General features: G+C 35.5%; 2 protein-coding genes across 2 annotated transcripts; both read left to right on the top strand.

Annotated features, from left to right (window-relative positions):
- Positions 1 to 951: 951 nt before the first annotated feature.
- On the top strand, positions 952 to 3,609 carry LOC111901011 (chitin-inducible gibberellin-responsive protein 1). Its single transcript, XM_023896876.3, has 2 exons — positions 952 to 1,178; positions 1,729 to 3,609. The coding sequence occupies exon 2, from the start codon at positions 1,782 to 1,784 to the stop codon at positions 3,222 to 3,224; it is 1,443 nt and encodes a 480-aa protein (XP_023752644.1). The 5' UTR covers positions 952 to 1,178; positions 1,729 to 1,781; the 3' UTR covers positions 3,225 to 3,609.
- Positions 3,610 to 9,598: 5,989 nt separating this feature from the next.
- On the top strand, positions 9,599 to 10,078 carry LOC111901033 (organic cation/carnitine transporter 4). Its single transcript, XM_023896899.1, has one exon. It carries the CDS (start codon positions 9,599 to 9,601, stop codon positions 10,076 to 10,078), a length of 480 nt encoding a protein of 159 aa, XP_023752667.1.
- The last annotated feature ends 2,369 nt before the right edge of the window (positions 10,079 to 12,447 follow it).

The following is a 12,447-nucleotide window of genomic DNA, read 5'->3' as shown; positions in this document are numbered from 1 at the left end:
TTGTTGTGTGCTAGTAGTAGGGGATGAAATAGTCCCCAGTTACCGGTTGAAAGATACCGATGACGGTTACCGGTTGAAAGATACCGATGAAGGTTACCGGTTGAAAGATACCGATAAAGGCTACTGGTTGAAAGATATTGATGATATTGTATGGTATGTGGTATGATGGGGAAACTCACTAAGCTTTGTGCTTATAGTTTTAGTTTTGGTTTCAGGTACCTCTTCGTCGAAAGGAAAGGAGCCGGCGGTGTAGCAGCGCATCACACACACACACATGGTTTCCGCATTGAGTTTTTGGGATTGTACTCTGATTTTCATTACTTTTGATGTCATTGTTTGGGACACAACATTATGATTTTAAAACGTGTTGTTTATTTGACCATATTTTGGTAAAATGTTTATTAACTTATTAATTCAAAATGAAATTTTCGGACTTGAATTTTCGGATGTTACAAGAACACACTTGAGTTTTTGTGTCTGGTGCTGAACAAACCTAGGAGATCAATTATATTTTCGAATTTTAAAATTCCGACAAAAATACTATACCCACTCATCGCTGACCGAGAAACTTGGTTTAAGTAATTTACACAAGCATCGGTAATATGAGGGATAATGGCACGAAGCCGTCTAATCAATCATAGGTAACCAGATTACCTCTCCATCTATTCAATGAATGACCTTTTTAACCCATAAAAACCAAATTTAAGCACCTAGAAAGCAAAAAAAAAAAAAAAAAAAAAAAATTAAAGGGCCTTATAAACTAAAACATGAAATTTTGTAGGGTCTAATTAACACTTAAAATTTATACAGGAGCGTGTACAACACTCTATTCGGTCGCGTGAATGTAATATAGAATATCAATTTGTGTATGAAATAGGCAATAACGTCATTATACTATTGCTGTGGACGGCGGGATCCGTTAAATTACCGTGAACTCGTATATCCCCCCCTACGCTGTCAACAATACCGCGTCTGACGGCTCAGTTATCTTCCGTCATCTCTCCCAGCTCTGTTTATAAGCTCCTCAGCCGCTTATTTTATCGAATCCCTATCGGTTTCGTCTCCTGAGTCCCGAGTTTCGTTGCATGCACCAAAAGATATAAATACAACCCAACATATAGCTACGATCTTATCTTTCAGCTGTGTCAACTGAGACCTAGTCTTTCGTCTTCTTCAAGGTACGCCCATGGACTATTCTTCTTAAATTTCACCTTGATCAAAGTTTTGTAGTCGTTCTTTTCTTCTATCAGATGGGATTTGTTCATTTTTTTAAAAGATTATGAGTCAGGATTCGTTGTTACCTGTTTGTTGAAATGCTCAAGAGAAAAAATTCTGTTTATTTTTAGATCTTTTTCTTGCTGGGTAAACCTTCTTAAATTTTTTTTTCTGATCGAAACTTCTGCAACAAGATTGAAGAGTATTTTTTTTTTTTCGCTTGAAATGATTAAGTTCAAGGTTCGTCTGTTACCCGTTTGTTGAAATGCTCGAGAGAAAGAAACTGAAAGTCATGTTTATTGTACGGAGGAGACATTTCTCATTTATTTCCGGATGGTTTACTTTCATTAAATAAAGGGATAAAATCGAGTCAAAGAGTTGATTTTTTAGGTTTGGCCGGTTGGTGGGAATTTTTATAAATTTCTTTTATCATATTCAACACACTTTTATCAAATCTTTAATCTTTATAGTTTATATGGATTACAGTCATCTCTTTCTTCTTAATTCATTCAGATTTGAAAGAAAACAAGCAAATGGTGTACACCATCTGATGCATAACAAATAGCATGGACTCGGAACAAATTTTCAGCTACAGAACAACCGGTCAAACCTCATCATACCCACAAACTCCCCAAATCCCCACAAAACTAATCAATTCCCTAAAATTCGAATCAAGAAACTCCCCAAAATCCCCATTTTTAACACCTTTCGATTCAGAAACATTCACCGCATTAAGCGACAACAGCCCTTCTTCCGTTGAAGATTGCACCTCTTTTAACCACAGTGGCACTGCCTACATGAAAAATGCTCTTCACGATATAGAAACCACCCTAATGGCTCCAGATGATGACGTCACCATGCCCATGACCTGTATGGGTCAACCCGGATCCAATCTAAACAACTTGCTCATCGCATGTGCAAGTGCTTTAGCAAGCAACAATCCTGACGAATTTGAAAAATTAGTGGAACAAGCAAGGGCATTTGTGTCAATTAGCGGCGACCCAATTCAACGTTTAGGCGCGTATATAGTCGAAGGGTTGGTAGCAAGAAAGGAATGTTCAGGGAACAATATTTATCGGGCTTTAAGGTGTAAAGAACCCGAAGGTAAAGAATTACTTTCCTACATGCATATTTTATACGAAATTTGCCCGTATTTGAAATTCGGGTATATGGCTGCAAACGGGGCGATAGCCGAAGCAGTTAGAACCGAAGACCGTATCCACATCATTGACTTCCAAATAGCCCAAGGCACCCAATGGATGACCCTTTTACAAGCCCTAGCGGCCCGACCCGGTGGGCCCCCACACGTGCGTATCACCGGAATCGACGATCCCGTTTCCAGATACGCACGTGGTGATTCTTTGGAATTAGTCGGGAAACGGTTGGAATCGGTTTCACAAAAGTTCAAAATCCCGATCGAGTTTCATCCGATTCAAGTATTCGCACCGTTTGTGACTAAAGAAATGCTCGATGTGAGGCCAGGTGAGGCTCTCGCAGTCAACTTTGCCCTTCAATTGCATCACATGGCGGATGAGAGCGTTGACTTGTCAAACCCTAGAGACGAGAGGTTGAGAATGGTGAAATCTTTGAATCCGAAGGTTGTTACGTTAGTTGAACAAGAATCGAATACGAATACTGCAGCGTTCTTTCCAAGATTCTTGGAGGTTTTGGACTATTACACTGCGATGTTTGAAAGTATGGATGTGACGTTACCGATCGATAGGAAAAAGAGGATTAAGGTTGAACAACATTGTTTGGCGCGAGATATTGTGAATATTATTGCGTGTGAAGGTAAGGAAAGAGTGGAAAGACATGAGTTGTTTATGAAGTGGAGGTCGAGGTTTATGATGGCGGGATTTACGCAGTGTTCGTTGAGTCCGTATGTGAATTCGGTTATTAGGAATCTTTTGAAGCGTTATTCAGAGAATTATACGTTGGTTGAGAAAGATGGAGCTATGTTGTTGGGGTGGAAAGAGAGGAATCTTATTTCGGCATCTGCATGGCATTGAGACTGTGGTTTGTTATATGGGACATGACAAGACAGAATAAGATAATATTTGACAGGTTGAGACATGATTAGATTTAACTGGACCGAGAACGTACGAGACATGTCATTCTATGTCTTTTTAAGATGATACACTGAGCTTTGTCATGTGCAGTGTCAACTGAGATCGAAGACACATGGAAAGTGGTAAATGTTAGAGCAACATGGTTTTTTTTTCTTGTAATCAAATAAGGCTAAAATAAGATGCGGTAGTTTTGGGTTTAAAGATAGATGAGTTTTTTTTCATTGGTTAAAATGATGGTTAGTAATGTTAGTTATTAAAACATTGTTTATTGTTAGTAGAGTTGTATGAAAATATTCTTTAGGAGTATGTTAATATGTTTGATGAATGTTTGGTTTGGGAACTTAAATAACTCATAGTCATAGATATGAAAATATGAAAATCATTATTGGTTAAGGGCGTGTTTGACAAAAGTAGCTGTTAGCTGGAAGCGGGTAGCGGTTAGCTGGTAGCTGGTAGCGGGAAGATGTAGCTTTTATTTGTTATATAAATGTTTGACAAAAGTAACTGGAAGCTTTTGAAATATATAAAATTACATAAAAGGACAATTGATTAAAAATAAATAAATATATAAATATATTTTTAAGGGTAATTATGGAAATTGATTTCAAAAGCTCGGAAGCGTTTTGTTAAACGCTACATGAAGTAGCTTTTAGAATCGGAGCGTTTTGTTAAAACTAAAAGCTAAACGCTCGTACTGTCAAACGAAGCTTTTTGTTTAAACTAGAACGTTTTATCAAAAGCTAAAAACTAGAAGCTCCCAAACGCTTCCAAAAGTTTCATGCCAAACACGCCCTAAGCATTTTGGGCCGCCCCGATCTCTCCGGCCCTCACCATGCTAACTTTTTTTTGTAAGACTTGATATTTTAACAAGAGAAATTTATAAATATAGTTAAATTTTAAAAAATAGCAAAAAATTAGCGTTTTAAAAAAAAAAAAAAATAGTCATTCATTTTACAGGTGATTTTTGTCCGCTATAAAATCGGCCAGCTGCGATTTCATACTCTCCGGCTGCTATCTCGTGTATAAAAATACGATTTCAGCACAATGATAAAAACCCGATTTTTTTAAGGGTAAATTACACCGATCGTCCCTCGTGCATATGCCAGAATGCGTGTTTAGTCCCCATTTTCAAAAATTAACTCGGACCGTCCCTCATTTGCTTAAAACTTGCACGCTTCGTCCCTAAAAGAAGATTTTGTTGCAAACTTAGTCCATACCAAATTTGAAATGTCCAAAATACCCTTGTGTTTTTATTTTAAATTAATTTAATGCTTTTATTATGATTTTCAATTTAAAAATAAATAATAAAAGGACCCTCCCCTTCATCCCCCAACTCATCCACAACCGGAGAGATACAAACACACATACAAAATCGTCAATGGAGACCTTCAACTCATCGTACAATCACCAACGACCATCCTCTGACAAAACTTCCCCACCCCTTTCATTATGTTACTGATCGAGAAAACCAGAAACACCAAACACACTAGTTGTAGATCGATGATGGTGGTTTAGGATGGGTTTTCTGGGGGCGAGATGGGTGGTGGGTTACGAAAATTAGAGAAGAGAGCAGGAGAAGGATATCGATGATGGGTTAACGATGATCAGAAGGCTTCCCCTCCGACCCATAAAACCATCTTGTATCTTTGATAATATCTGTGAGCAAGCTCTAATGCGACCTCCGTTTTCCTAATTCTAGGTTTGCCATTGATGCACACAATGCTTCTTCCAAAGCTTTTGTTTTTCCCGGTTTTCATTTTCTTGTATTTAGGTCTTTTAAATGAAGTTTTCCCGATTACAGGTTCAACCCATGCTTCTAATTTCAATTCTTTTCACTTTCTGACTTCCAAATTTATAAACTTCCAATCGTTTTCACTTTCTTCATCTGCAATGCCTTTTGATGTGTCTGTTCTAATGTGTGTGCTATGCCTTTTGATGTGTCTGTTCTAATGTGTGTGCTGGTTTCGTTTTCATTTGTGCATCCAAAAAAGTATTTTTGATCTCTGTTATCTCATTTCCACTTCCGACAAAGAATTGTTCTTAGGTTAAGCCGATTTCAGAAGATTAAGCTATTTCATTTGGGTTTGGTCTTGATGGGTTTTTGCATCAGTTTGATTTCATATGACTTGATGATCTTGTCTATTTGTGTTGGGGTTTTTGCCGGCGTTGGCGAAGGAAAAGTGAGAAAGAGGGAGACGAATTTAGGTAGAAGAAGCTGGGATTTGGGGAAGAGTGGGGATTAATTGTTTTTTTCTTTTAATTTAAAACTAATAAACAAATAAAAGAAAATGGAAAAATAAATTATTAAGGGCAAAATAGTCATTTCAAGTCAATAGGGACAAAGTGTGCAAGTTTTAAGCAAACGAGGGATGATCCAAGTTAATTTTTGAAAATAGGGACTAAACATGTTTTCTGACACATGCATGAGGGACGATCGGTGTAATTTACTCTTTTTTTAAATCACAGATCACCTTTAAGGCAGTTGATATTGCCACTGAAAGTTTTGATATTGCCACTGAAGAAGGAGCGGCGACCGGCGAACGGAAAAGAAGCGGCGGGGCGTCCGGTGAACGAAGAAGCAACATCGATTCACGTTTCATCGTTTGGGAAGAAGTCCAAGGAAGAAATCAAGAAACCGACCTCTGGGGACTTTATTTTTCTTTTGATATTTTTGTAAATGAAAAATAAGGGCAAAAAAGACATAACACTTTAAAATTAAGTTGATGGATAAAATAGTTCAGAAATATCACCTCCATTTTCTTTAACGTGAGGTAGGTTTCCCGGATTCTAGTAATAAAATATTATTTTTTTATAATCTCAATAAAAGCTTGTAACCTTGAATTCCTTTACTTACATTAGGCTAAATTCGAATACGTTTTGATAACTTGATGAGTTTTTTGATGTAGGCCTGAAATTTGGCTGAACTAGGTAATTTGAATAGCTTGAAAATTTTGTTATTAACTGTGTTTAATAAAGCATATTCAGTTTAAGAACATAAAGAACTCATAAATGTCTATTGTACCGTGTTTAATAAAGCATATTCAGTTTAAGAACATAAAGAACTCATAAATGTCTATTGTACTGTGATTGATAAACATGTCTGAATATACAAAAAAGTACATGCATATAAAGACTCAATAGGAATTTAAGTGAAATTCTTACTTGAATATGACTTGGATATATATATTTTAAGCAAGTTTGATGTATAAAGAAAGTTAAAAAATTAAAACCAAAAGAACTGTTGCAATAATAATAATAATACAAAATTACATAAATGGTCCCTATAGTTTATCAAAAGTCACAACTTCGATCCTTGCTATTTTTTATAAATATGGTCCATGTGGTTTCTAAAACTTATATTATTGGTCCTTAAACCACATAAAAATACTACTATAACCTTTTTATTTTAGAAAAAATTGCAAAAATGGTCCCTGTGGTATGCATTTTTTAGGGTTTTAGTCCAAACCTCGACTTTTTGGATTGGTGGTCCTTTTGGGCTGGTTTACATGTAGTTTTGGTCCCTGTCCAAACTAAAAAGACTATTATACCTTTAATGAATTTAGTTTTCATTTTTCTTTCACTTTTAAAATTATTATTATTATTAAATATAAAAATGGGCCCATATCTCTCTCTCTCTCTCTCTCTCTCTCTCGTGTATAATCATTTTCTTCCTAAAAACCCACACAACTTCTTGTCAAAATTAAAACAAGGACCATTTCACATATACATACACATTGTGGTCTCTCATCTTCTTCATCAATACACACATACACTTAATGGAGAAAGCTTCAGTGACCCTCCTCTCTCTCTCTCTCTCTCTCTCTCTCTCTCGTCCACTACATCCCAGAATACATACCACAACATTCATCTTCTTTAATCTCATACATCAATCTATCTTCTCCTCCACCTCTGCAAGATTCATGTCTAAATAACATTAAATCACCGACAACAATCTGAAAGATTTCAGTACTTATTAGCAATTCGATGATTGGTATGAAGAATAATAGGCATACTTGATGGGGGCAGCATAAGCTGCCGGCGACGGGAAAACGGACCTCCGGTTCTTTTTTTCATCTGATCGAGAAGGCTAATCACGAACGAGGCAGTGAAAGGGAAGGCTAGGGGGTGGTAATGAAAGCAGCAAGGGCTGCTTAAGCATCTCATGTGTTTCTTCTGTCTCGGAAGGAAGGTGCGAAGGTGGGGAATCCAAAGGGGGCTACCGCCTCTGATTTTTGCTCCGGGGAAACACCCACTTCGGTGGTATGTTCAGGCCAAGGAACGAAGAAGAAATGGAGGATGAAAGGGGGAAATACAGCAGTGATCGCAACAGTCTTCAGGGGGAGTTCAGTGACTACGATCGACATGTAAAAGGGTGGAGCAACAAGGGGTTGTTGCCTCGAAGTCTCATCGAAATTAGCCATCGCCCCTGACAGTTCATGATAGGAAACGAAGGAGAAGACAGGCGAAGTAGAAGAGGCAGCTGCCTCCTGTTCTTCTTCTTGATGGCAACAACAAAATTGAATGAAAAGAAGGGTGTTTGGAGCTGGTTTATCTCATCAAAGCTTTGGGTGTGAAGAAGGTGAAATGGGTTCGATATTTGGGTTGTTCATTTGGGTTCTTATTTTGGTTTACAACTTCGATTTTCATCAGAACAATGGTGGTTTCAAGGTTTGATCAGGGAGAAAAACGATCGTCAAAGGTGGGTGCTGGAGATATATATATATATATATATATATATATATATATATATATATATATATATATATATATATAGAGAGAGAGAGAGAGAGAGAGAGAATGGGGTGTGGGCCCCATTTTATTATTAATAAAATATTAAATTAAATAGAAAAAAATATAAAAATATATCAAAAGGGCAATTTAGTCATTTCAATTTTCGGAGGGACCATTTTCACATACAAACTAGTCCGAAAGGACCACCAATCCAAAAAAATCGAGGTTTGAACTAAAACCCCAAAAAAATGCATACCACAGGATCATCTTTGCAATTTTGTCTTTATTTTATTTTATCTTTTTCTTTTAACTAAAACTATTTAAAATAAAATATAAAAGAAAATAAACAATACTTATACTCCCCTCCCCACCCCACCCCACTCCTTATGCCTAAACCTTGTCAAAGTTCTTTTAACCTTCTTATTCAATGTCTCTGTTTTTCTCTCTCACTATGCGGTGGGAATATACCCTTTGGCCTCACAAAACTCCTATATTCTATTTACTTGGCCATATTCTGTGTACAAAACCATACCCTTTGCGTTCCTGTTTGCTTAGCTGTATTTTTGTGTATAAATTGCCACCAATAGTAGTTAAAGTTAATTATTTGAAATATAATGAATCTTAAAAAATCATAATTTTATCAACGGAACCAAACTGGTGCTAAAATTATGTCTGAGATACCCACTGTTTTCTAGCAGTACATTATATAAATGACAAAATGAATTAATTGATATAGATCCGGCCAAATACATACCTTTCCAAAACTTTACCCCATTTTCTTGCAGAAATGACTCCAATTTTCCGGTGGAATAATAGATGTTGTAAGGACTATGTTATTTACGTTTATGCTTATGTATTGTATTGACGATGACATCCCAACGTTTTTAATATAATTAAAATACATTTATTCGGAAATGCTTTGATAATATCTTTATCATATTTTGGGAATAAATTCCGCAATATTATTCTTTAAAAGGATACTCTGATTTTTAAATAAAGCATAAACAAATCGGTATTTTCTGGCCGTGAAATTGGGGATGTCACAAGATTCTTCACCTCGGCTCAAAAACGATTCACACCCCCTTAAACCAAACTCGATTCCCATTGCGGCTGCCCTGCAATGAAGGGGTACACTTTTCTTGAAACTGACTCTCAAACCAGCTTCCATAGGTCTTCATGAGCCCTAGTCTCTGATACCAAATGTAAGGTTCATGCCCCATAAAATACACAGGAAAAAAGAATAACGAACAGGAGATTAAGAAGATTTTTGAACAAAGATTTATTGCTAAAAACTTGATTCTAAAATGATTAAACAAAGCAATCGAAATACCCCTACTTATATTAACTCTAAATGAGTCCTACTCAAACACAAAAAAGTGCATAAAAGAAATGTTTCCTAAAATATCCATGGATGAGATTGCGTCCCATATTTTGAATTAATCCAACAGGTGATAGATGTTATCAATTCATCATTAACGCGAAGTCGGTTGTTTCTTGTGATGGGAGTCGGCTTCACATACTCAGTGGTGTTCTATGGACTAACCTTAAATATTGTCAATCTGAAAACAAATCTCTATCTTAGCATGTTAATTAATGCTCTTGTGGAGGTGCCATCGTTTGTTTTGACTACAATCTTCATAGATAGATTTGGGAGGAAGCATCTCAGAATTGGAATGCAATGGTTCAGTGGGATCTTCTGCATTATCGACAACTTGTTAGGAAGCCAAGGGATTTGGGAAGTGTTGACGACAGCGTGTGGCGTTTTGGGAATATTTGGGATGGCGGGGACTTACAATCTGATGTTCATGTACACAATGGAGTTGTTTCCAACAGTGGTTAGAAACGCACCACTTGGATGTGGGATGCAAATCATCCAGTTTCGTGCTATTATAGTGCCTTTCGTGGTAATTATGAGAAGTCGTTTTGCGTTGATGGTGTTTGGGGCATGTGGAATTGTGGGAGCGATTCTTATATTTTACCTGCCAGAAACATTAAACAAGCCATTATATGGCACCATGAACGGATTGGTGGAAGCCCAGAACGAGTTCTCAACACTTTTATAAAAATTAAAGAAGCTTGTTTTCTTTGATTGAAAATTACATGAGCATTGAAACTCTAAATCTCTTTTCTAAATCTATTGAACTTGACATAAACTATAATACAATTCAATCATTTAGATAATCCATGCATTATGCATTATTGATGCATTTAAAACCTCTTCAACCTCACTCTATTTTTACATTACACTATATTTATAATAGAGCAAAACCTCATACTCAAGCAGTGGTGAATCTAGAACCAAAAACCACGTGTTTCCTTATGTAAGTGAAACCAAAACAATGAGAGTAAATAATATTAGTGGCGAGCTGGCGCCTGGCGGAGCGGTGGCGGTGGGCCGGTGGCGATGGTCGGACAACGAACGACATAAGGCAGAACTGGTGGCCATGTGGGAGCGATCATCAAGGAAATATTTTATGATGCTTTAGAGATGTTAATCACGCCTCAACCCAAAAAACATTTCACATTTCAAGCTTTTTGTTGCTATTTTTTCCCCTTTTTTGTTTAATTTTAAATGGACTGGGCTATTGCCTAATGATTAAATTTTAAATGGATTGAGTCAGTGAGCTATTTTAAGTGGATTGAAATATAAACTATAAGCGTCATTCATTTTGATCCATTTTCTTTTTAGTTCCCTATTGTTTTCATACATAACTAATACTATGTTTTAAAAAAATAGGTGGGTCTTCACTATACATAGTTATGCAAGCCACATTTCACATTTCAATCCTTTGCTATTTTTTTCCCTTTTTTGTTTAATTTTAAATGGACTGGACTATTGCCTAATGATTAAATTTTATGTGGATTGAGTCATTGAACTATTTTAAGTGGATTTAAATATAAATTATAGGCTTCATACATTTTGATTCATTTTCATTTTGGCAAAGTTTATAAGGTAGGTGATTGAAAAATATAAGGTAGTTCCTAATTTTTTTTCATACATAACTAATAGTTTTTAAAAAATAGGTGGGTCCTAGGAACCACCTTCACTATACATAGATACACCTCGGTACTCACCTCTATTTTACACTATATTTATAGAGTAATAGATAGTTAAACTCTAAATTTGGAGTGTTGTTACACCACCTTCAAAGATATTATATTTTTACCAATGTTTTAAAAACTAGGTTTTTAGTTGAACGAGACCAGTTTCTGGTTCAATCGTTGGGTCAATCCGAATTCTAGAAGTTTCATGTTTTTATTTTTATTTTTCTACATACATATATACATCAATCCAAATACATCAAAAGAAACATAAAGTGTATTATACCAAAACAAAATATAGTTTATATGAATACAAACCCATCAAAAACTTCATAACATTTACTATTTTTTAGTAACAAAGCCACACAACTTAAGATCCTTAGAAAAACTTATCAAATATCCAATATATATATATATATATATATATATATATATATATATATATATATATATATATGAGTTCTTTATCAATTTGAGGGTCTACAAAGTTGGCTAATATGAGCTTTAGAAATCAAGTCAAAGGTTATCCGATTATCTTATATTCAAAGGGCTCTCATATTCACTTTCTTGAATTGAAAGAAGAGATCTGCAACTGGTTATCAAACAAAAGATGTACACGATGAAAAAGACAACAAAAGTTTGTTATGCAAAATGCATCATTTCCACGTGGTTTTATTCAATTTAACTGAGTTTTAACGGCTAAATTTAATCGGTTCAATTGGGTTTTGTAAAAACTAATCGGTTCGTTCCACTCCAAAAATAGGCATAAGACATGTGTTAATTAAACTGCTTCCTACCTAGTTCCTGGTCCAACTTGTTCGACCGGCCTATTCGAAACGATTTTTAAAACAATGATTTTTACACTCTATTCATAGAGTATAAAATTGAGATTAGAATGAAGTTGAACTTTATTTTACTCTCTATAAATAGAGTGTATAAATAAAGCGTGGTTGAAGATTGTCTTAAGATGTTACTAACACTTTAATAGATAAAAAGTTTTAAAATGTTAGTAAAGACCTTTAAACACAAATGAAATCTTCTAAAGACCTTCTATCTTCGAACCAACTCACCTTCTCTTTTCTTGTTACTTGAGTTAAACGTCACAAAATACATGTTTTCAACTTTTAAATCATAGTAAAAATCATAAAGGTTAGTAATCAGAATTATATATTATACGTATAACGAAAACCACTTTGATATGGTTGTATAAATCTTGATTTATAACAGCTCTCAAAGAAATAATCATATACATAGAAGGAAATCATCGATTACTCTCATCATGATTGTTCATACAACCCAAATGAGAAAGTCTTTTTCTATACAACACTTTCTCCGTATATGTATATTTATCCATAAGGAATTATAGACGCACCACCTTTATCCTGTCACA

The sequence above is a fragment of the Lactuca sativa genome, chromosome 7, assembly GCF_002870075.4.
Source record: "Lactuca sativa cultivar Salinas chromosome 7, Lsat_Salinas_v11, whole genome shotgun sequence".
In the NCBI taxonomy this organism is placed as follows: Eukaryota; Viridiplantae; Streptophyta; class Magnoliopsida; order Asterales; family Asteraceae; genus Lactuca; species Lactuca sativa.
This window is presented reverse-complemented; position numbering and strand designations above follow the sequence as displayed.